General features: G+C 42.7%; 1 protein-coding gene across 8 annotated transcripts in view; it reads left to right on the plus strand.

Annotated features, from left to right (window-relative positions):
• TIAM2 (TIAM Rac1 associated GEF 2) overlaps positions 1-25,545 on the plus strand; it is a 272,880-nt gene that overhangs the window by 188,172 nt on the left and 59,163 nt on the right. For all 8 annotated transcript variants that reach the window (XM_090041639.1, XM_090041658.1, XM_090041651.1 and 5 more), the window contains one exon: positions 1,540-1,800. In XM_090041639.1, coding sequence (XP_089897765.1) covers positions 1,540-1,800 — 261 coding nt within the window. The remainder of the gene's footprint in view (positions 1-1,539; positions 1,801-25,545) is intronic.

The raw sequence follows: 25,545 nt of genomic DNA on the forward strand, positions 1-25,545 counted from the left end.
GCCTGGATACAGCTTGCCAGGCCATTCTGTCCAGCCCATGGGACTCCTAAAAAATTTTAGAAAATTAATATTTATCTTCCCTGGGCTGCCTGTCATGAGGCCCTCAATGGCTTGCCGAAATTCAGTAAGAAGCCCTCTGCCCAAAATTATTGCCCGCCCCTGAGCTAGATCATAAGAATTGATAAAAACTCCCAAGTAACAGTTTCCCCTCCTTTGTTTAAAGTTGTTGAAAGGTGTGTTTGAACATATATCCTCATACTGTCTACAACATCATTGTTACGCTTAGCCTCCAAGGGCATTTATACACATACTTCTTCATCCTACAACCTGCCAGAGATCCGCTGCCTCACTCGATTTAATTGAGTCTGCTCTGCACCTGAGCCAATGTGTACCATGCTGTGTCATGTGCGGTTGTAAAAGCGGCAAAATGTGCATCAGTGTGAAGAAAATAACAGTGGTGCGCTTTTGAACTAAAGCACCTCCAGTGTGTTTTAGTTCAAAAGCACGCTAACTCCCATTTTGTTGCTTATATAACTGCAAGCTTTGCAGTGCTGGGTACTCTTCAAAGTGTCCGGCACTGCGGCGCTTCCATGTGTTAAAAATGCCCCAAGATCCTTGGTCTCTACTTTGCAAGCAACAGTGAAGCAACAAAAAAACCTGTGCCATCCATGGTGTTGCTAGAAGCTGTGGTGTTCATTTGTTCATTCTGTGGTGTTCATTTGTTCTGCTGTCTGGGACCCTCCTCACCTGAAAGGAAGGCAGAAAGCAGGGCTGGGTGGCATCTTTGAAATAAATTGGTTCAGAGGGCAGAAGAGTTCATGGCAACATCTAGTTGGATGCTGTGAATGCTATGGACTAGGTGAACTGTATGAAATCTCTCTGAACACTCTCTAAGGTGCCAACCTGCTCTGCCTTTGCCTGACTTCAAACTAACATAGCTCTATCTCTCTCTACCTGAAAGGGAGGGACAGAACTGGCACTTCAGTCAGATGGAGCACAGTGGCCCCCTGGTTATTACTGATTCTGAAATGCATCTATTGCTGCTATCTCAATTTGCTGAAATTGCTCATGAAATCCTTACCTGTTAGCCTTCCCCATTGTAGACTTCCCCATATTTTTCCCAAGAAGTATTTAATAAGCTTGATTATCTACTTGTTTTTTTTCTAGACAGGGATCTCAAAATAAAAGATTTTTTGCCTACATAGTTTTCAGGATGCTCTAGTCTTATAAAATGTTGTGCAAGGCTTAATGATTCTTGTCGGGAGACTCCTCAGAGTTGTCTTATTTTAGCTTTGGAATAGGGTGCAACAGCTATGTCATAGTGGCACATATTACAAATTACAGCATACATGTAGCCCCAGTCCTACAGGCATGGCACTTACAGAAGTCCTGTTACCTCCAGTAGGAGGACTACAGGATTACATCACTTGTCTTAAGAAAAAATAATCATCAAAGTACAATACGCTTTGTTTTACAGCTATATTCACTAATGCTTTTGTATCTCCTTTCTTGTCTCTCTTTCCCTTCTTATGCTGCCAGGGCTACGCGTAGGCAATGAAATCTTGATTATAAATGGGGAAGCTGTGTCTGACCTGGACCTCAGACAGATGGAGTTACTGTTTTCTGAGAGAAGTGTAATGCTGACTCTCAGAACAAGTCATTATCCCAATAAGCAAGCATTATGCACTTCATGGTCAGAGGGTGACCTTTCCAGGGACCCCAAAAATCTATTACCCCCTCCTAATCAGTCACAGCTCCTGGAAGAATTTCTTGATAACTTCAAAAAGAATACAGCAAATGGTAAGATGACAATGATTTCTTAAACTATTTTTCTATACCAGAATCAGCTATTTAAAATACACTTCAAAATTCTTCTTATGCATTAAAAGAGAAAAACAGGTGCAGGTCTGTAAATTCCTGTTAAATTTCATGCATTTCTGTTATTATAGTAACATCTAGGAAGTAGAAAAGAAAGAGAAAATGATAGTTCCTGCACAGAAGTTTTATATGCTTTGAACCCATTTCACTACATTATCCCTGTAATGTTGAGCACTATAGTTGCCTTGTGGTATCAAGGTCATCTATTATAACGCTCCAAAAGTTTTGCTCTGTTAGTCTTTTTGTAAAATACCATGTCAATTTTGGGTACTTTAAAACTAACAATCAGCAGCTGAAAATGGAGTTATTTTACAGCAGCTCTGTCTACCAAGATCTATTCTCTTCGTGTTCTAGTGGAATACAGGTATCCATTTTATGTAAATGCATCCTTCACATTTTAAAGTCTTTTAATGTGATTCTTCCTATTACCTTCTCTTTGGATTTTTGATAAGAGTATAATCTTGCAGCTGATATTTTATATTTTACCATTTACACGTATTATCTCAGTATGAATTTGGGGCCATGCGCTGTATGGGTGCATGAGGTAGGTAGTCCTAAGTGAAAAGACTGCTTCAGGAAGGAAGAAAATGCATGATTCCACTTTCCTTCTGCATTAGGTAGCAGAAAGCAGCATATACATCCTCAGTGCATGATGCAGCCTGTTGCATGTAGTAGGAAGCTATTAATTCACTGAGCACTAGATCAGGCGCCTGGTGCACTGCTGAGTTTTGACAAGTATGCATGTTCACACCTTTGGGGGACCTATGCCACTTTTGCCAGTTGCTCAGTGTTTCCCCAAGTCCCGTGGATAGTTTTTTTGCTTTAATAGGAGTGACTAGTTTGGTCTTCTGTGAACTGAAATATCATCAAATATCGCCTCGCCCAGAGAAATCTTAACAAGCAGCATAAATATCACTCTGAGATTGCCAGGTTTTATTTGAGAGAAATGTCAGTGTGCTGCCAGAAGATCTTTAAGATAACTGCATTAAATAAAAATTGTTTGGGTGTGCTTTTTTGTTTGTTTTCTTGTTTTAGACTTGACAGTTACGCATACAAGATAATTCTATATATTGATTTAATTCAGTGTCATGAAGGGGAAAAAAGTTGCAGTTCCATCTTTATACCTCTGGGGGATGCTAGTAAAACTCTGCAGGAAATCTAAGACTAGGTTCATTGCTGCACAGGGGAGAAGAGTTGTCTTGGGGCTTAATTATGGTGGCAAGTGTTTTCTAATCTGAATCTTTGTGTGATTTTAAAGAGAGAGACAGAGAATTAAAAAATCACAAAGGAAAAGTCATTAGAATGGATTTAATTATAAAGCAACTTTTATTAGGTCATCTTTGAAATTAAAAAATCTGAAAACTAGATTTGTGATGCAGTAAGTAGCATCTCTCTCAGGGGCCTTAGTTCAATTTAAAATACCATTAAATCAACTATTGGCATATAAAACTTTGGTGCCATAAAACAAAAATTATGGAGCTAATTAATTACATAATTATGTTAGGGCTATCATTCAGCTTGTTAGCTTGATATTCTAGGCCAGCATTACCTGGAGTATTCAGTCTAATAAATGTATGTGTCCGTTCACCAGATTCATTTTTCCTTGGGGATAAATTCACAACCTGTGTTAATCTCCATATATGCTATTATAATAAGAAATTACGAGAGTATTGTAGCATATTCTCAGCACTAATGGATAAAAAGGTATATTTTATTTGCTTTACTGATTCAGAAAGCAGTCAGTGTAGACATATTTACTCTGAAACGGAAAAGTGGTTCTAAATTGGGCTTTATGAAAAAGTCTATCATTTCAAATTATTGTGTACTGGCATTTGGCTTCTGCTCCCCTCATTCAGTTCATATGGGAACAAAAGAAAACACTACTTCGATATAATAAGTAGTCTTAATGGGTTTATCTCCTCATCCTTATTTTACGTAGAGAGAACAAATAGGAAGGGGACAGGCTGCATGACTATACATTTGGGTGCTAGAGATTTCTTGATTCTGATCCTGGCTGTGATGCTGCTCAGCTGGATGGTGTGAAGTGAGTCACCTAGATCACAGTTTTCAAAAATGACTTGTGAATTTGGACACCCACTATTCTCGGTGTCTGACGAGTGTCTGCTCTTCAGAGGTCCCAAGCAACTATTGCTTTCTTTTGAAGTCAGCAGCATCTGTAGATGTTGAGCACTTCTGAAAATCAAGCCCAGTTTGCCAGCATCAAAAAAATCAGAAAATTCTTTGCCTTATGTGTGCTTTAAACTTTTTTTGGCAGCTTCTACATTAGTTAAGAAAAAAATAAATAACTACTTTCCTTACTGACAAGTGCAGAATATTAGTCTTATAAAGTGATTTGAAAATGAAAAGTACCTGACTGTGGTGTTATCCTATAGGATCAGCTGCTGATAATTTTACGCTGGCCAGTAAATCTCTAAGGTGCCTCCATCCTCTGTTTTCCACCTGACTTCATCTAACCACCTTTCTCTGGCCAGTAGCAAGGCAGAAATTACTATAAATGAATCCTTTTGAACAACTATTTTCTTTGTAAAGCTTTGATGGCAAGTGGCTTGTCTGTGTCTATATTTACAGCTTTGTAACTCCTTAGCATTGTCATTGTGAAGGCTTTTTCCTGCCTAGTCCCTTGCATTGTGGACACAAAATTTTACTGAATGTCAGACTCTTGTTACCAAGTGAATGGTTTTCTTTGTAGGCATCACCTCTGCCATTCCTTTAAAAAAAAAAAAAAAAAATCAGTCATTGGGAATTTTCTGTAGGAGTGATTCATTTTCTCCAGCAGATTGCATCAGCCCTGGGGAAGTATATTTGGACCTCTCTGCCTTCCCTGCTGTTTATAATCTGACCTCCCACGCGACAGAACAATGTGTATGTTGCTGAGACACCTGTTTGTTAAAGCTTTTACTGCAAAAAAAATAACATGAAACAAACGAACAAAAAAGTCTGTATATTGCATTTACCTGAATCCAAGATGACTTGGAATTTAAGATGACTGTGTCCCGCCTCCTCCCCCCTCCCCCCACCCCCCAATAAGATTCAATACTTGGAACATTTGTTATAATTCTCCACGTGTAGAATCTAGTTTTTGGGGAATCATTTTAAATTTATTCCCCCACCACTGCAGTGGGGAAAGCAGTGGCAGGGGCTTTCATGTGCTCTACACTCTGTCTGCCCTGTGCTTCTTCCCTCATGCTAGGTCAACGTTGGAGGTCAAGTTGCAGAATCCATCTGTCCTGGGTCATACTCAAATCCAGAGTGAGATTTTTTTCCCCAATATTAAATGGGGAAAAATTAATTTTGAATTTGAGTAAATATGCTACATGTATGTATGTCTATCTCTGTATATGTATTTGTTTTCATATATAGAAATACATAGAAAGCCAATGATCTGAGCAACTAAAATTGTCTGGATTCTTTATGCTAAGTAAGTTAAACAAGTATTTGCAAAGCAGTAATAAAAATGAGGGAATTAGAATGGAATCTTTACATCTATGGAAAATATAAATGTGTTTCATTTTAACATGGCATAACTATTCAAGAAACAAGGACTTGAATTGAGAAGAGGTAGTTAGCCATGTTAGTCTGAAGTCAGGCAGGCAAGGTGCCATGTGCCTTATAGACTAACTGCATCAGAGATGCATAAGCTTTCATGAGCCAGAGATCATGTTTAATAGATGCTGTGATCTGATGAAGCATAGCATTTAATGAAGTGAACTCTGGCTTATGAAAGCATATGCATCTTTGACGCAGTTAGTCCAGGGACTGGCAAAATGCAGCACTTTGGCTGGATCTGGCCTGTGAACTGATTTTTGCCTGGTCCATTGCAGATCCCTTGGCTCTGCAACACCCATGTCCTGTGCTAGCCCACAGCTTGCCCTGGGATGCCTGGGTGGTGGCAGTAGTCCCTAGCCCCACTGGCTCAGTGTGGGGCAAAGCAGCGTGGAGCAAAGCAGTGCAGGGGCAGCAGCAGTGGTGGGAGCCCCAGTGAGGATGCTGCGTTTGAGGCTGGGGGCCAGTCTCAATGGAGACTGCTTGTGGTCGGGCTGGGGGCTGGTGTCCACCCTCACAGGGGCTCCTGCTGCTGCTTGTGCCCCTGTGCTACTCTGCTCTGCTCCAAGCTGGTGGGGTTGGGGCCTGCTGCTGCTGCATGGGCATCCCAGAATGAGCTGGCATGGGATGGGTTGCCCCAGCACTGCCTGCCTCCCCTGGCCCTGGCCACTGCAAGTATGTAATGGGGCATTGAATCACCGCTGGGTCCACCCCGCTCCCTCCCCCACCTGCTTGCCATGCATCCCAGGCTAGAGAAGGGAAAGAGGAGGGCAGCAAAATTCCTCCCAAGCTGCCTCCACAGGGCTTACAGCCCTTCTCTCCCCTTCATGGGTGTTGTGGCCTCCCAGTGAGGCCTAGCAGCTCTGCCCCAGCCGCACAGTGTCACTGCCTCAAGATCCCAGCTCTGGTGAGCTAGGTGGGCAGGGAGCTGCATCCGGGACCAAATCCAGGATTGTGGGGTGGTGGCAGTGTGGAGCTGGGATGGGGTGGAGCTGCAGTCCACTTCCTATGTGCTCCTGCCTGTGGAACGCGCACCTGTCGCAGGGACATGCAGTGGGCAGTGGATCATAGCTGACCCGGCCCCGCTCTGTCACTGCCCTGTGCCCCTGCCCTGTAAGCCCAGCCTCCCTCACCCATTCCACTTCTGACCACCACTGCATCCCATGTAGGGAGTTTTGGTGAGTTGTTACATGTGGGGGGTGCTGACCTGGCCCATGAAAACTCACCAAAACAGCATATGTGGCCCTTGGACCCAAATAATTGCCCACCGCTGACTTAGTCTGTAAAAGATGTTACATTTAAAAAATGATGACTGTGTTAACAGAGTAATAAATTGTAACATGCCATGTGTTCAAGGAAGTTATCACTTGATAATGAGCCACATTAATGGTGGTTTAGATGCAGAGCTGTTATGTATTAAATATAGCATATCTGTGCATCTCATCTGTAGCATGCTTTAATTTGAATGGGTGGTGTTTTACACATAGGATGATAGTGGTTTGGCCAGGTCCTCCAGCCTCCCTGGATGGACTGTTTTCACCCTTGTGCATGCCCCTTCTCTTTCTCACCCTTGCGCTTGCTCTCTCTGTCCCTGCTCCCCCATGGCACCCTTCCTGAAGGGGACTCTGCCTCCTGCTGAACTCTACTGCCCCAGGGTGCCTCAGTGGGAGATGACGTAACTCAGCCCCCCTCTTCCTTTCCACACCCAGCCTTCAAGGCTGCTGTTTTAAGGAGCCATTTATCACCTATGTGAGTGCCAGCATGTAAACACTCAACCTGACATGCTTTACTTGAAGAAGGTGGGATAGAGATGCACCTTATAGACCAAATGAATCGGAGATGCATGAGCTTTTGTGAGTCCATGCCCGCTTTAGCTCCTACTCATGAAAGCTCATCTTTCTCTGATTTAGTTAGCCGGTCAGGCACATCTTTATGCTTTACTTGCACACAACAGGAATGTGGTGGGAGACAGGAAAAGCACAAACATGGAAGCACTTCATATAGCATTTGGGAGAATTTGAGCCCTGCTGCTCCTGCTCTCGGCTGCCCTTCGCACAGGCCTCCCCTGCTACCCACGAGGAGCTCAGCTGACGAGGTCAGAACTCGCCTCTTAAAGCAGCAAAGCTGAAGTGTTTTGGAGGGAGGAGGTGGGGATGACAGCTCCTGGGAGCAGCTCCCCTTGCTGGCAAGTGCTGGCAGAGCAAGTTCCCAGGGCCCCATTTTCCCCCTCTAGCTTTTTCTATGAATGGAAAGCAGGTCACATGGAGTGACAGTTTCCATCAAGCAACACTACTTGTTGTTTGATGGAAATAACATCTGCATGGGTCTAAGGTACCCTGCCTTCAAGCCCTTGAATGTCATATTTGTTAGTTTTCCTATGCCTGTTTTTGTAATTATTCAATCTTCTATTGATGTGTGAAGCATAAACAGTCAATTTTTGTAGAAGGAGATTTGAATCCCTGCTGTCCCTGTCCTCTTCCCCGCCCCCCCCCCAAGCAATTTTCAGGATGTGAGTGATTACAATTAGGATTGGGCAAAAAACATTTTCCGGATAATATTTTATTTTCCAAAGCTTAGTTTCTGGTCAACTGAAACTGTCTGTTGATTTCCCCATGAGTTTGTGAATTGAGATCTCAGCTTTGAAATTTTCAAAACTGCTCATTTGAAACTATTTAGATTTTTGTGGGGACTGGATTTACAAGGGGACAAAAGGATCATTCACAAAACCAAGGTGGTAGTGCCTGCCTCCACCTAAAACCTCAGTGGCTCCCACATCTCATCCAGGATGTGGGAGATTGAGATTCATATCCCATCCCTGACTGATTCAGAGTATAGATATTTGAACTGAGGTCAACCAGAAGAGTACCCATCAGGCTATATGTCATCCTTAGTCAAATCTCTGTTACTTTCATAAACCCATTGCCCTTTGTATGTAGAATATTAATGGAGCCAAGCTGAGAGTCCAAATGACTCTAGGTGGTGGGGGGTACTTGTTAGATATGGAAGCAGTCATGGTTGTAGTCCCTACTCCAGGGGTGGGCAATTATAGGGGCCAAAGGGCCACATAGGGAGTTTTGATGAGCTGTTGAGAGAGGTCAGCACCCCTCCTCCCCCCAGCAACAGCTCACCAGAACTTCCTATGGGGCTGTGGGCTGGTGGGGAGCAATATTCAGGAGTGGGAGAGGCAGCCAAGGCTGAGATCACATGCCCCTGCCCTCTGCAGTGTGGGGTGTATGGGGGGAGGGGTGTGTGAGTGGGGGGGGAGGGGTTGAGGCTGCCCTGGCACTAAGTCATGGGAGCCTGCTGTGGTTGCAGAGCATGTGCAGCAGAGCTTCCCCGGGTAGTGTGGTCCGTGGTGACCCTGCAGCACTCCACATGGGGCTGAGCCCCACCTGCTTGCACTAGGGCAGCCCACAGTCTGGCCAGGTGCTGCTCTGCACCCCCTGCTTCCAGTGACTGCAGAAGCAGCTTCTGGCGGGCTGTTCCCAGTGTGGCTACAGCCTGCTGGGTGCTGCTCTGCACTCCTGCCTCCAGCAGCAGCTCCTCTCACTCCTGGCAGGCATGCAGGGATCCAGCTCCAAGCCCTGGCCACCTTTCACTGGAACCTGAAGCTGGAGCCTCATGTGCTGTGGTAGGAGCCGCCTAACTGAAACTGATTGCCCGGAGTGGTGTGGCACGGCGCAGTGCATTACAGCAGGGGCAAGATCAGAAGCAGGACCTGCTGCTGGAGGTGGGAAGTGCAGAGCAGCACCTGGCTGCAGCCGTACTGAGAACAGCCCCAGCATGCTAGCTGGGGTTTGAGCCGGTGAGCACTGGCCCAAGCTCATGCTGTCCTGGTATGTGCAAGCAGGGCATGGCCTTATGGACAGCACCATGGGGGCAGCTGTGGGCCAGATCCAGTCATCTGGTGGGTCGTATTTTGCTCACCCCTGCCCTGCTGTGTTTAATTCATATTGCTTAGGCAAAGAGGAACAGAGTCTGGCTCATTTGGAGGGGGAAGAAACAGAACATTCAGAGGCAGATTGACCTCTCATTCAGTTTTATTCAGGCTACCCTGTGTACCTATTTGGGTAAACTAAGAATGTGATCTGGAAGCTCTTGCAAACCTTAGCTGATCCAAAACATTTATCATTCTCAAGGTCTTGTCTCATTAAGACAGAGAAAGAGTCAGAAGAATTTGAAGCTACTCTACCTCATTATTTCTGTGAGCGTACAGACTCTGAGTGAAGCCAGTGGGCTTGTGACAGTTTCACAGCAGCCCACGTCTCTGTCTGCCTTCATCTGTTGATTCTGATTTTTCAGTCAATCTATGAAACATTCCTGACTGAAAGCTCACTAAAGGCTCTTTGTGGAACTCTGCCCAGATATAAAATGTATAACATTGCTCCAGAGTTAATATTCATACTGTTAGTTCTTTCTGAAGATTTTTTTTTTTGCTTCATTGCTTCTGTTTCTTTGTTAAGATTCCTATCCTTGCTGCAGAGTTCATTATCATATGTGAGAGGCTAGTTTTCCAGGGCTTCCAAGGCCATTTTGTTTTTACTTGTTCACTTTATTTCATAGTGTTGACAAAAGAGTGCAAAACAGCTGTTGCATGCAATTAAATAATCTCTGCTGGCACTTTTATGTTTAAAGTAACGTAGATTCCTTTTAGATGTCAGCTCTAATTTGAAAGGAAGATTTATTAGTTTTAATTGCATATACTTCTTTCCGTCTACTAGAACTGTTTCTAATAATACATGTTCAATGGCTTTACATCAGGAGGAAGGCAACCTATTAGAAAAATACTCTTCTGTATGTGGAATGACAATACCTGGATGACCACTTCCTTGGTCCAGGCTCCTCTCAACTCCTTCCACTTGGAAAGCATCCCTCTGGAGGATATAGAGAAATAAAACACTGACTTCTCTAAGGGCCTTGTTACACTAATTTTAGGTGGCTCTTGGAGTTCCTAACACCTAGATTGCCTGCATATTAACACCTGAAACCAGTTTTTAAGCTCAAAGTGAAGCCACTCCAGGGCAGGATTCTCTCTGATTCATGGTACCCAGCATCTGTTAAGCTAAGGTGCAGCCATGCTGGGTTACACCTTAATATACACACTCCATCCGCCCTCCCACTCTCTCTCTCTCTGGCCTGGATTAGGTTCGCTGCCCCCTCCTCCCCACACTTACTTGCAGCTGCTCCGCAGCAGCTGTTGCTAGGCAGACAGATTTACCCTACCCGGCCTGCTCCCCTGGGACAGAGTGCGGATAGCCACAAATAAGTTGGGGAGCCTTGGGGATAGTGGTGGGGAACAGGGCGAAAACCTGAGGGGCAGGGGGAAGCCTGGAATGGGAAGGGGGTCAATTCTTACCTGTCAGCCCTTCAGGCACCTGCTGGCCTGAAGTATGACTGCTCCAAACTTGAGCTAGCACTGATGCCGATCAACATTTGTGGAGCTCACCGTGTAACTTATAACAAGGCCCTTAAAGGAGCCTAAGGGAACACAGGACAGGGACTAGCTATATGTGTCAAATGTTCCTTTAGGTAACACCATGCAGTACAGAGTCTGCCCTCCTGGCTTTTTTTTTTGTTATCTAATGCAAATGATTTTATATCGTGTATGATATGAAATGGTGTTGTGTATTTGGGATTGAATTCAATTTTGGCTTATGACAATAAAATGTCATGTAGTTTTGGGATGTAGGTGCTATATCAGAGGAAGTATTGTCTCTGTTCAAAACAGGTTAATAGAAGGACTTCTTGCTTGGGGGATATGGTATAATGCAGGCTTTTTTCTAGCTTCCAGAAGTAGTGATTTGGTACTCTGTTGCTGGCACTTGACAGTCTTATTTGCTTTCAGTTTAAATGTGTGCTGCAAATTTAAACATTGTTTATCCTGTAACACTGATCAGCCCATGGTTCCTAGTGAAGGATTGTTCTGTTCAGTTGCATCCTGTGAAAATAATAGTCCAAACTATCCATTCCCAGTAGAACTTAGTCAAAGAGGAGAGGGATGATTTACACCAGAAGTTAATCTGGCTCAGTGCAACTTGTGTGGATGCAAATTAGGACATGCAGGCTAGTGAAACCATAACAAATCCAGCATAGTAGCAATACAGAAAATGTAGATGTTAGTCATAAAAATAATATTTTGCAAGCTAAGGAAGTATGGGTTGGATGAATGGGCTGTAAGGTGGATAGAAACCAGGCTGGATCGTCGGCCTTAGTGGGTAGTGATCAATGGCTCTATGTCTAATTGGCAGCTGATGTCAAGTAGGGTGCCCCAGGGGTCAGTCCTGTGGCCGGTTTTGTTCAATTAACTAGGGTTACCGTATGTCTGAGTTTTCCTGGACATGGCCTCTTTTTGAGTCCTATCTCTGTCTGGGCAGTTTTTTAAAATATCAGAAAATGTCCAGGATTGTACTTTGCCTCTGCCCCAGCAAGGAGCTCCTTGGGGATAGGGGCAACAAGGGAAGGTGACTGGTGGCCAGGGCATCACGTGCTCTGCAGGCAGGCCCCAGAAGCTGCAGGTTGGAGGGAGAGCTAGAGAGGTGCTTGGGCTGCAGCAGGGTAGGGAGAAGGGGGTTGGGAGGTTGTTCAGGGGCAGGGGGCTGTGGGTTGGGAGTGAGGGGCACCAGTATGGCCTGGGGGGCAGGGTACTGTGGCTCAGGAATGAGGGGGAACATCAGGGCTGGGGGGGAGGCAGTGGCTGGGGACTGAGGGGAGGGGCATGTCACTCCCCTCCTCCCCCACAGTCATAGACCCCCCCCACACACACACAGGTGTCATCCTTTTTGAAACTGGAAATATGGTAACCCTACAATAATGATCTGGAAGATGGCATAGAGTGCATTCTCAGCAAGTTGGTGGATGACATCAAGCTAGGGGGAGTAATAGATATGCTGGATTCAGGGCTAGGATTCAGAGTGATCTAGACAAATTGGAGGATTGGACCAAAAGAGATCTCATGAAGTTCAATAAGGACAAGTGCAATATCCTGCACTTAGGATGGAACAAACCCATGCAGTCCTACAGGCTTGGGACCAACTGGCTAAGCAGCAACCCTGCAGAAAAGGACCTGGGGGTTTTAGTGGATGGTTAGCTGAATTTGAGTCAACAGTGTGCCATTGCCACCAAGAAGGCTAACAGCATACTTGGCTACTTTAGTTGGAATGTTGCCAGTAAATCAAAGGAAGTGATTCATCCACTCCACTCAGCACTGCTGGGACCACATCTGGAGTACTGTGTCCAGTTTTGGGCCCCCCATTATAGAAGGGATGTGGAAGAGACTCCAGTGGAGAGCAATGGAAATGGTTAGGGGGCAGAAGAATTGGGGGGGGGGGGGAGATTTGATAGCAACCTTTACCTGAAGGGGGGTTTCCAAGAGGATGCAGCTAGACTGTTCTCAGTGGTGGCAGATGACAGAACAAAGAGCAATGGTCTCAACTTATAACAAGGCAAGTTTAGTTTGGATATTAGGAAAAACTTGCTCACTAGGAGGGTAGTAAAGCACTGGAATTGTGTTACCTAGCGAGGTGGTAGAATCTCAACCCTGGAGGTTTTTAAGGTCCAGCTAGACAAAGCCCTGGCTGGAATGATCCAGTTGGGGATGTTCCTGCTTTGAGCAGCAGGTCCTTCTGAGGTCCTTTTCAACTGTAATTTTCTATGATTAATACATTCATAGACAAAACATAAAAACATCCCTACACAAAAAAGTAGAATCCTTGGGGGGTAATTTTAGGCTTTAACCTCTAAAAGATGTCAAACAGTAGAATGCAGTTTCTGTGCTTCAAAAAGAGAAGACATAGATTGAGTTACTACAACAGCTAGGTAGGCCTAACCTACCTCTTATTACCTGTAACTGGTATTACATTTAGAAAATAACTTCCTCTTTTGCTACTTTCTTCTCTCTTAATTGATCAATTGATCCAAGCGTAGACCTCTATAACAGAGGTGCACACTGGATTTTCAGGCCTTGAGTAGGGTAAAACAAGCACACTTAGATGCCTAAATCCACTAATGTGCCTAATAGGTGACAGATTGCATCTCCCCTTTTTGTCTCACCTCCAAGGTACTGTTCTTCCTCCCTGTTTGGGAATGATGGTTGGACAGTTAAGACAGGAGCTTTGTGTTTCCTTTGTTTTCCCTCCACCTTACTCTTGCAGTTCTCAGGGTCAGTTTGGCCCTCATTACCTCCTCTCCTCATATCAATTGCCATTTCCCCCATTCCATGGTTGAAGAATGTAGGCCCCTCTTCATTCCTGCTATGTGCCAAAGGCTCTGTACAAGCCTCTGATTTCCACCTTCCATGGTGTTAGGGTCTCTGTGTCTTTCCTTTCATTTTATGATCTTCCAAAGATCTTCTTAAGTGCCTTAGCCTGGAAAGTGTGGGGGGATAACTGAAGCCCTCTTTTCTCTTTTTCTTTCCCTGTACCATGCCATGCAATAGACTTTGAGTAATCAGTAATCTTGAAGGAAGAATGAAAAGGAGTCCCCTTTTGCTACCTTCTCTTCCTGCTGGATGAGTGTCAACTGTTCATAGTGGCTTTTTTTTCTGCTTTTCTTTTTTTAGCAAAATCTGTGGGTTCTGCCCTCTGATACCCAGAGCATTCCAAGGAGATTGGGAATTGATTGGGTGAAGGGTTAAAAAAAATTACCATGTTACATCCAGGTAAACAGAGAAATGCCATCAAGTTGAGTATAGGGTCTTTCTTTGATCTGTCAACCTGAAATAAGAGCTATTTAAAGCATTGTGTAACAGGCCCCTTCAGTTTGAGAAAGTTTCATTGTCTGACCAGAAAATATTTTAAATGCTTCAGAATATTATGTCTGTCTTAAATAAAATGCGATCAGAGAGATGGATGTAATTGTGGATTAATTTATAGATAGAACAAGGTGGGGGTTTTTTGTAATGACATGTTGTAAAGTCAATGTGAAATGTAAATCTTTAAGGTGAGTCAACAGAAGTGCTTAAAGTTCATAAGCCTTGATCACTTTTGATTGGCAATTAGTGAGAGAGAATATTGCATGCAAAACATTCCTACCAAGATTACTGTTGAAATGTAAAAAAATAATCAAGCATTAGTACAGAAGTTTAGGCAACTGATTTATGTGATCTTTGTTAAATAGTGTCGTATTATTGATCAAGAAAATGAGTCAAATTATATTGCTACATGATGAACTACTAAACTAGGGTAGAACAACCCAGACTTTTTGTGAAGACTGTTCTAACTTCAAAATAGACATTTCTGCAAACAGCTTAAAAGTATAGAAGGGTGAGTGTGGATATCCAGGGGTCAAAAAAATCCACAGAAGAAAAAGGTGGAACAGTGCCTATATGGGCAGCTTTCTGCGGTGCAAGGGAGAACATAGATGTGCAATATGTGGCGCCACAGACATGTTTGCAGCACCACATATCTCACAGCTTTGCTCATCTGGTCATGGCCTGTGTGTGTGTTGCATTTACGTTGGATTCCCAGAAGAAGTCTACGTGGGAAGCAGTACATTTCAAAGGGCTCTATTTGCTATTAAAGTAACTGCCTCCTTTTCTTCTCACTCCCTAACTAGTCTCTTACTACTTGTGATAAATGTTCTGAGGTTTCTCCAGCTGGCTTAAAATTGAAAAAAGCCTGGCATGTGTCTTCCACTAAGTGGGGGCTTGGGCTTGGACCATCTAGTAAAAAGCTACCTCCCACTGGGAACAATATATTCCACATCTCACTCCAAAAGACATATACTGTCCCACACAGATTCTGCTCCAAAAGGCTAGCACCAGCTAGATGGAAACTCTGTGTCTCTGGGCCAAGCACTTTTACCGTCTGCCTCCCGTCTCATTGATCAACAGCAGAGCTCCATTAAAATCTTATTACTAAGAGTTTCCAAACCACTACAGTTTCTGGACCTTCTCCCCTCCCATGAGTAGATTTCCCGAGCAGAGAGGGAGGCAAGGAACAGATGTAACAGTTAATGCAGCCTAAAGGGGTGGCTTCATTAAGTGCCAAATTTTCAATAGGTCTATTTCCCTTTCTTCATGTAGGCCTTGCCCTTTTTGGGGGAAGGGGAGGGGGAGAAGGTGGGGTTGGTTGTAGCCATGTTGCTCTAAAGACATAGGCAGACAGTGTTCTTTGGGTAAATCTGATATCTTTTATTTTCTTTTTTATAAAAAAGCTTGCAAAGAAGAATTTTTCCAACTATTTTAGTTGGTCTAATAAAAGATACCAGATTTACCCAAAGAACATTGTCTGCCTATTGCCTTTTTTCCAAACTTTCTCAGCTGTTTTTGCCATCCAGTGGACAATAGAAATGTAAAAGGCTGTGGAGATGGCTCTTATCTAGAACTGCGGAAATACCATGTCAATTGTCTATCTGAAGAAGATTATCCTAGGGAATAATCTGGACCAAAGAAATTGAGGATTTAATTCTGATGCATGCAAAACTCATTAATTTTCCAGTCATGTTTCTCTACCCAAGATCTATATGACTGAGGTCCAAAATGTTCTAGTGCATTTTTGTTATACTTGGATAACATCTGTAAGACCATAATAAAAAAATACTCTGAGAAATTCCTCTATATCAAATATTACCTTTTTTTTTTTTTTTCTTTTTTTCCTCGGGGTTGATTCAAGTAGGTGACAGGGTTATAATTTTGTAAGGAAGGAATCAAGAAAAGGTGCTTATATCAAAATGCATGTGAACTTTAAAATTATTTGAAAGTCATTGCAAAAGAGCATCTACAGTTGATATCAGCATACCATATTTTAATCAGAACAAGAGAAATATACTGGTTGTCTTCCAAGCTGAGCTACTTAATTAGTTATGAATTCCATCTCTAAAGGGAAGAAATATTGGAGTTGACCACACTGACATTTTTGCTCTCTAGCCAGGGGTGGAATGCTTTCCTCTACCACACCCTGATTCTGTATTTTCCCTAATAGGTAATTAAAGAATTAAGACCACCAAGGTTTTGCACCTTCATGAAATTTACCTCGGGTCCTAAAATGACTCGCACCAGAAATTGTGGAAACTTTCCTTCCACTTTTCTGAGAAGCTGCTTTTTTCTTGGTAGTAACATTTGCTAGAAGAATACAGGGACCCCACAGTCTTTCATAACATAACCCTTCATTCTTGAGACCACTGACCACAACAATAAAAGGAAATGCTGCGGTCCATTTACTGTACTTGGTCTCATCACTTCTAATTTTCATAATTTGATTGAACCATTAATATGGAAGCAGTGGGTATAGGTACAGAAACAAATTTACTGTTGAGTAAGCTGGGGAGTGAACATGCTAGTGAGTTCATCAGCTGCCCATTACCCTATCTATGGGCAAATCATGTGTCTTCTACTGTAGACCAGGTGACAGTTGGGGAGAGTTTTTATGCTGAATTGGCTGGGCTCTGAGTAGTGTTTTAAAGCATGCCTAGCCATTAGGGAAAGGTCTGAGTTGATTCTTCCATACAAGATGAACTGGACCTACCAATTCCAAGCCTTAAGTACAGAGTAGTAATTTTGTCAGGTTTCAAATAATTGTTAAAATTACTGAAAATATAAGTCTATTGGACCATGGGTAGATTCAAGATTTAATAAAGGGGTAGTGGGAGTGCAGAAGCAGCAACCAGAGCTGCAAAAGTGGCGGCACCCCTGCTTTCAGTTTCTTCCCAGTGCCCCAAGAGAAAAGGCAGACTACCATGGGAGTAGCAGGTAAGAATTTCCACCCCACCCTTTCAAATCAGGTAAGAATTCCCCTCTCCTTTCCCCTCCAGGCTCAGTGGCACATCTGCTCCCCTTCCCTTCCCTCCCATTTGCTTTCTTTCCTGCCTGCTGCTGCCACTGTTCCTGCTGTCTCTGACTGCCCTGGAAGAGAAGCTCCAGAGCATCTCTTGACCCACTGCAGTCAGGCTGTGCAGGGAGCTGGGCTCGGGTGCGAACAGCGGGAGTGGTGGGCAAGGTCCCCATCCCTGAGCCGCCTTGGTTGACAGGGGACATCCAAGAGGATCAGTCAGGGAGGAGGAAATCACTAGTCACTGCTGCTGTCCCAGGTTGAGCCTGGCTTCCAGCACAGCTTGGCTGCAGTGTGGCAAGAGTGGCTCTAAAGACAGTGGGGACAGCATCAACAGCAGGCAAGGGAGAGGCAGAGGGGAAGAGAAGGGATGGGATGTGTCATTAAGCATGATGGGAAAAGGAAAGGATCACTTTCTTCTTACCTGGTTTGGGAACTTAAAGTCCCTTGCTGCTGCTGCTTCAGGGTGGTCTGAAACTGAGGGAGGGGTGCCATGGTGCAACTCTACCACTGATCTGTCTGTACTCCAGACATTGCTATTCTCTGTTATCTGTGTGCTATTCTGTATGCCACTGGATACACATATTACCTTGTTATGTTTTGCATGTTTCATGCTAATCCCAAAATTGTGAATCAGTATGTTGTGGAAACTAGCATCCAGTGTAAATTAGTGATGAAATAACTTTATATTATTGTAAGGTACTGGCTAGGCACCTACTCAGCCCAGGATCAAGTGAAACACAAAGAACACCTTTGCACTTCCCTCTGAGTTACTGTGCACTCTTCATCTGTAGCCAGGGATCAAAGTCACTGTCTCTAATGGTGAAGTATATTCTAGCTTCCATGACTGTTCAGCTCTTGACTCCTTTCTTGAAACTCCCTGTAGGGTGAAAATTATTACTAGCTCTCATAGTGACTTTTACCAGTGCTGCCTTTTGTCTGGAAGTAAACTGTTGCTGGTATCTCATGTCACACAGGCCACCAAATCATCTGGTGGAAGTGACTTTGTTGTTAGAGAACAGGCCTGGTTTTAATCGAAGTTGGATTTCATGAGGTCACAATACTAATTCCATAAACATTCTTTCACACCCAGTCAAACAGAAGCCACATAATGATATGTTTTGGGATCTGTCCATCTGTCTTTTACAAACTAGACAGAAAATATCACAATTGAGTGTTCTAAAGATTTTTGCAAAACATCTCTCATTATGATGTGTGAGCATTATAAATTGGGTCAAAGTGGTAGCTTTAGTAGAGAGGCCAAGAAATGAACCACATTTGTATCCAGGGTGCGAATTATGTGGGAGCTTGGTGGGGCTGAGCCTTCCCATAAGAGACACCCCCCACCCTGTAAGATTTGAAAATCATAACTGGGGGGTGGGGGTGTCTCTGATCAGATTGCTCCTTCCAATGAACCGGTTTAATTTTTTTGCAGACCCCCTCAAGAGTCTAAGTGTAATTTGAACCCTGCTTATATCTTTAATGCTAGGACAACTACCTAAAAAACTGCGTCAGGCAATCGATTTACAACACCGTTATCAGTGGGCTTAGGGTTTGTATGCATCACACTGGAACTACCACAGAACTGAGGTGTGGAGCAACTGGTTCCTTTGACTCAGTTGTGCTTGTAGTATAGACAGGGCCTTTAGAAATGAATACTCTATCAACACTGCATCAGTGTGGGGAAGCTTGCACTTCTGCTTTCCACATGCTCTTGAATAAATAGAAGTACAGAGTCACATGGTTGTCTTTATAACCATGTTCTAGTTATCCTTGTGGATTTGAGCTAGTTTAGGAAGATGAAAATATAGGACTGGCAGGGACCATCTTGGTCATTGATTGGTCACATTGCTTATCCTTACTCCTCCTGTTGGATTACTGTTACAAAACATCATTTCTCTGATAATAAGAAACCTTATTTCCAGTATATATTTATTCATGGTCAGTTTCTACCCATTTGTTTTTGTGCCAGTATTGTCCTTCTATCTAAATCCATATAGTTCTACCTTTTAGTTGAGCGGGCTGGGTCCTTGTGACCTGCCTGTCACTACTCCATTCAGGTAGAGAAGTGAGGAAGGAGGGGGCTGCCAGTGTCAGAGGTGGGGAGGAAGAGCGTTCCTCTGGCTACATCAGAAATTAGTGGCATGGTGCAGGGAAGGAGCTGCACTGTGCCAGGCTGATTAAACAAGCCATGCACATTTACTTTCCTCTTTGTATGTAGGTTCTCTTCTTTCCCAAATGTTCTATTAATTCTCATCTGTAATTGTTTGATTTCATCTCTCTTGAACCTTAGTAATCGGAATGCACAGTGTTCCAGAGAAGGTCTCATTAGGGGCTGGGCATGTCATTAATATTTCCCTATGTCTACTGGAAATATTTTGGCTAGTGCATCAATGGCCTTTTCATGCTTGCACCATGGTAGCTTGTAGTAATCATCTGATCAACTAATACACCCAGGTTTTTTTTCTCTTCTGTTCCCAACTAATGGGCCCATAGGTTACAGAGATAAATTCTTATTTTTATTTCCTAATTTCCTGACTTTACACTCCTACACTATTTAATTTAATCCTTTCTGTTACTCCAGTTTTTAAGGTCATTCATTTTTTCCTGGATCCCATTCCACTCCTACTACCTATTGATGATGCCCCCTAAATTTTGGGTCATCACTAAATTTTATCAGCACATTTGTGCTTCTCATACTATGGTTATTTCTGAAAATATCTGTCCCAAATTCTGTCTTTGTTGAACTGCACTGGTAACCTTCATCCAGGTTGATATTTCTTCTTTCAGCATAACCCATTATTAAATTCCCTTTAGCCCTACTTTCCTTAAAATTCTTTCTCTAATCCATATCTATTCCATCTATTTACCATATGGTACTATATCAAATGCTTTACTTAAATCCTATCTACCTCATGTATCCATTGTCTTAAAAAAATCAGTTATTGGGTTAGTTTGGGGTGACCAATCTTTGCTAAACCCATGTTGCATTTTATACTGTTTGCTATTGAAGTCATACTGTCAGACCTTGTAGTTTCCTGGTATCATTCCATCCCCACCTCCACCTTCTTCAGTACAGGTACTGTTTTGCTGTTCCCCAGTCATATGGTACCAACCTCCATTTCAAGAACTTATTTTAAATCCTTGATAATAGACTTGCAATTTGATACGCCAATTTTTCAATGTCTTGGGATAGAGATTATCTCCCCCTTTCTCCATAATCTTGTGTACATTAAGCTCTTTGGATTTGCTTCCCATCTCAGATCTGATAATTTCCATTTCTGTTCACTGAGCCATCCTGCCTCAGTCTCCATTTGTTTCATTTTGTATAAATAATTAAGTATTCATTAGTATGAATTTGAATGCATCTCTCATGTGAGTGTCCTAGCCATTACTCTTTACAGTTAGATTATGTGGCTCTGTCTGGTACCTTTAATGTATTCATATATATGAAATGAAAGAGCTTCAACAGGAGAGACTGAAAAAGACCCTTTGCCCCTCCTGTTGTTTCTTTGCCTTCACTATAGAATTGCTAGTAACATGGTGGTCACTTTCCTGGGATGTGGGAGACCTAGGCTTAATTTCTTGGATTGAGTTGGGTAAATAAGGGTCTTCCTCTGGGTCTTCCACATCACATGCCAAGTGTGTGTCCTGGCCACCATGAGATTCACTATTGTGACTTTTTTGGAGAGGGAGTTGGGGGAAGTGTAGTTTTTGCCCTGAATCAGAATGGGCAAAAAATGCCACGGAATCAGAAATGTTTCCTATCTAGCTGTAGTCTCTATACTTTTACTAAGGTTAGGACTATTATTGAAGTCTGTTAAAGCAGATAACCTCATGCATGGAATCTCTCCCACTCCCCAAAGTGGGGCATGATGTTTCTGCAGGGTGCATAGCCTGCTCAGAGTAAGAGACTTGGGTACATCTAATTTTGTGGTGCCATCTGTTCTTTTTATCTAGAGTTTGTTAAAGTGTTTTTCATCAATTTACTGTTGTCAATAGAATGGCAGTTTGAAATGCACCTTCCTTTTCTTTTACTTTGGAACAGAAAGAAGCTATGCCATTTCAGGATTCTTGGCACTTTGGATAACACTTGATGTGTTCGGGATGTGCCTTAGATGTTTTTCAAATTCATAAGAAAATTTAAAATGGAACAAAGCCTAACACGTTAACAAAAGAAAAAAAGTCTTAACAGGCTGGTATTTAGAAGCAAGGTTCCCTGTTACTACTTACTTCACATGGTAATTTTCCCTTCATTTGCAGTGAGTAGCTGGATTAGTAAGAATAGCTCTGACTAGATTGTAATTAAAGCTTCTTTAATTAAATGGACAAAGCAGATAGGTGCCATTTGCATTTGTTGACAGTTTCTTTATGGTAAATGAATTGCAGGATGGTTGATGTTGACATATTCAGGTTGACTTCCAGGCTGGGATTGTGGCATAGAATATTATTGCTTCACATGCCTGCAGAGGATATTCTTTCTTAAATATTCTTAAATCTCCAGCATTTGAGTAAGTTCTTTATTGATTTGTGTGTGCATCACTGAAGAGACGCAAGGATCAAGGTTATGTTGTTATCACTCTTCAGTGGTGGTGAATCATCGGGGATATCTACACATGTGCTCTGGGGTGGAGGGGTGCATTTTAATTAGAGCGGCTCTTGGAAGTCGCTCTAATTAAAATGCCAGCAGCTTCTTGTGTATTCAGCATCTCATGCTTCAAAATGGCAGCAGGGGTGCTTTAACCAGAGCTCATTCAACATTTTGAAATGCAGGGACACTGAATACACATGACAGCAAGGCTTCTGCAGCATTTTAACTAGAATGCATTGGAGCAGGCATCTTGCACATGTACAGACTTCCCTATATATCTGCCTGCTCGTATGCCATAAAGTATGGTAAGTCAATTGAATAGGTAACGTATTTCTCAAAAAATTGATCCACATCCCATGAGTTCCCATTGGTCTTGCTAGTAACTAGGAGAGCTGAAGAGGGTCTCTTGACCTCTCATCATTTCGCTATTTGAGGAAAGCACCAAGCTTGGTATAAATGTAATGTAATGTGGATGAGTTTTTTTCATACAGAGCATATAATGTTGGGGAGTTTGTATCTTCATCCCCTCAAAGTGTGTAGCCTTTTATAGAGTTTGAGGTTGCCGCTTTTTTGACTGGAAGTCGGGTAGTCAGACACCAGCCTTATAACTGACTGAAATTGTGCTTAGTCTCAGAGGACACTCTCCTGTGTAGCCATATTAAAGACGATACCATCAGCTATTTGCCAGGCCCTTGTAATTTATTTTTAGCTAGAAAGGACTATAAAAATGGCCACACGTGAATGAAAAAGTCACAGAATTACAGGTAGAAGCATTATGTATTTGAGGGGGGAAGTGCATGGGGAGAGAGAGATGGCATTAAAATATTGAAACAAAGGGTCAAATACAAATCTAAGCACTTACCAGCCTGGCCCAAGAGACTAAATGCAGGGCAAACTCTAGCTAATATTACTGTATACTGATGTAAACTTCTCTCCACTGATACATCAGGAGTAGTCACAAATGTGCTAAGCTGGTAGGGGCTATATACATACCTAACATGTATGGGCAGATGCATTTATAGTATTCTTAGGGTGACAGCCATACTGAGTCACTCTCTCAGGGAGCATTTAGGTCAGCTTAAAGTATTTTAGGTATTCTTCACCCAGCCACTGATAAAAGTATAATAATGTATGTCATGGTAGAGTTATTTGAAGGTTTTTCTGTTTGAAAATGCTTATTTGCCAAAATCCGTAAGTTTTGCAGTAACAGATTAATGTTACTGAAAGCTTTTTATGATAAATTACCACAGTATTTTATTACTAAAGGTTATTTCGACCTTAAAAAAGGTTTTTTCCATTTTGTTGCTTCTTGTAAGACACTAAAATTTAAAATGAGAAGATATATGAAGTGTTTTGACTTCACTGAAATAAAGCATTTTGAAGAGGTCTTTCTATTATTTCTAAAACAAAACTCTTCAGAAATGCCAACATTTTGTTCCAATTCAGCATGAGAGGAATTTAAAAAAAAGACTGCATCTTCCTATGGAATACAAATTAGAAGTTTTGCATGGTATTACTAAGAATTTTGCATTTTAATTTGGAATTCCTTTTCTGTTATTTCTGCTTACTGAGCCATTGCCATGAACACAGTGGCACACAAAATAAATCCAACATCTTCCGTGGACAAGAAATTACGTTTATTGATATATAGTTAACAGAAATCTATCCCTAAGGCAGACCCCAGTGCTCTTTCCTGCCATGGCAGGGGGTCGGACTAGATGATCTACTCAGGTCCCTTCTGACCCTACCAACTATGAAACCCCAGGTAACCTGTCTGCATTTTACCAGCTGCATTCTATCACCAGTTCAATGTCGTGTCTCTTCCCCTCCACCCCCACCTCATACCTATGGTCTCGCATTCCTTCTGATCCTCACTGCCATGCATTTGTATTTTCATAGACCTGCATTTTGCATATTGGCTACTATTCTACCCAGGGGAGCACACACAACACCACCAGCTTCTCCCAATGCCTGAAGAAGGGTGTTTGTGCTTGAAAGCTTGCAAAGAACAGTTTTTTTCCAACTGTTTAGTTGGTCTAATAAAATATATCACATTACCCAAAGAACCTTGTTTGCCTGTGTCCTTAGATCAATGCAGCTACAATCCCTAAGACACCTAGTACACATTGCATTTATGGCACAAGTAATATGCCAAATGTGCCGTAAATAACAACAAGCCACATGTTTATGGTGCGATAAAATGAAAGAAATTCCACAGAAGATTGAATCAAACCCAGGGCTGTTTTGAGGTTGGTGCTGACAGTCACCTGATTGTCAGCACCAGCCCCAGAACCAGACCCAGAGTTCTCCAGGGCCTACGTGAACAATGTTTGTTGTGACTGGCACTGGATGGCCCTGAATCCTAGGGCTACCCCAAGCCTGACTCCAGGGATTAGGCTGGGGGAAGCTTTGAGACTCTACCTAGGACCCAGGGCTGTCCCATGCCTGACCCTGGTGCTCAGTTGAGCATTGTGATTGCAAACAGGGCAGCCCTGGGTTCCAGGACAGAGCTGCTCCCTGTCTGATCCCCAAAATCAGGGGGGTAGCTGCACAGTGGCATGATAGGGATTGGCATGGCTGGATGTACAATGTTTGGGATAGAGAATAAAATTTCTCAAATCCCACTTGCACTGTTATTTTAATGTTCTTTGTGGGGCTGAAATCTCAGCTGGTGTAAGTTAGCAGGGCTCTCTTGAAGTCAATGAGCAATGCTGATTTATACTAGCTGAGGATTTGGCCACTTCAAGCACTGTGGTAAGTAGCAGAAAACAAGCAGAGTCTGGAACATGGCCAGATGGATGCCAAGAGCAAAATATGGCACGGTGGCTGATATTTAAAACGAAAACAAGCAGCTTGGATACTATGTACATTTTGTGCTTCACAACCACGTGGTAAAAATACTCATTAATCCCATCCCATTTTAACCTCTCCCACCCCTTTGCTACTAAGCAAAGATCTAGAATGACACTGTGTAACACCATGTGAAATCATTTTGTTAACTGTGTATCTGTGATGTTTTCTCTTGTCTCTGCTATGTTCTTCTTCTGCAAACTTAGTACTTGGTTTTGAGAAGCAATCTGATAGGCTATCATCCAGCCAAATGATAACGTACTTATATTTTTATTTCAGGCAGACTTTGTTAATACAAGCCTGATGCTAAACTAGGAGTTTTAAAACAAATACAATTGGAAGCTGTATAATTATTTCCTTTGATTTTACTTCAAGTAGTTCCATTTCATGCAGAAAAGGTCCTACAAGAAGAGATAATAGGAATATGAAATTTGGTGTGCTTCTCTCCTCCCTTCCTGACCCCACCCTCCCTCACTGCCCCAACTGTAGAGTATACTCTGGGAGAACAGTACATTTATTTTCTCAGGGATCTTAGGAGAATTAGGTAGTTTTTAGTCATGTGACTTAATATGTCAATGCCTATCTGTCCTGTTGGAGCAGGACAGATGGTATGAATGGCATATTGGAACAAAGTCCAAAGGAAGCTCTGTTTTCATCACAAAGGAAGAAAAAAACTGACACAATACAAGTGCAAAACACATCAGCAGTTCATTTCTTTTCTGCTAAATTATAGTATCCAGCTTGTAGTAGGACATGATGTACCCAACATGAGGCCTCTTCCTAGCTAATAAAACATCATTGTAACCTTTAAATGTATTTTTTAAAATTGTGGTTACAGTCAGTTCCCCTTACTACAGTAATAAATGTTATCCTAATGACATAAGCTCTATAAATGTG

The sequence above is a fragment of the Crocodylus siamensis genome, chromosome 1 (assembly GCF_052110815.1).
Source record: "Crocodylus siamensis isolate JL-2025a chromosome 1, ASM5211081v1, whole genome shotgun sequence".
NCBI classification, from domain to species: Eukaryota; Metazoa; Chordata; order Crocodylia; family Crocodylidae; genus Crocodylus; species Crocodylus siamensis.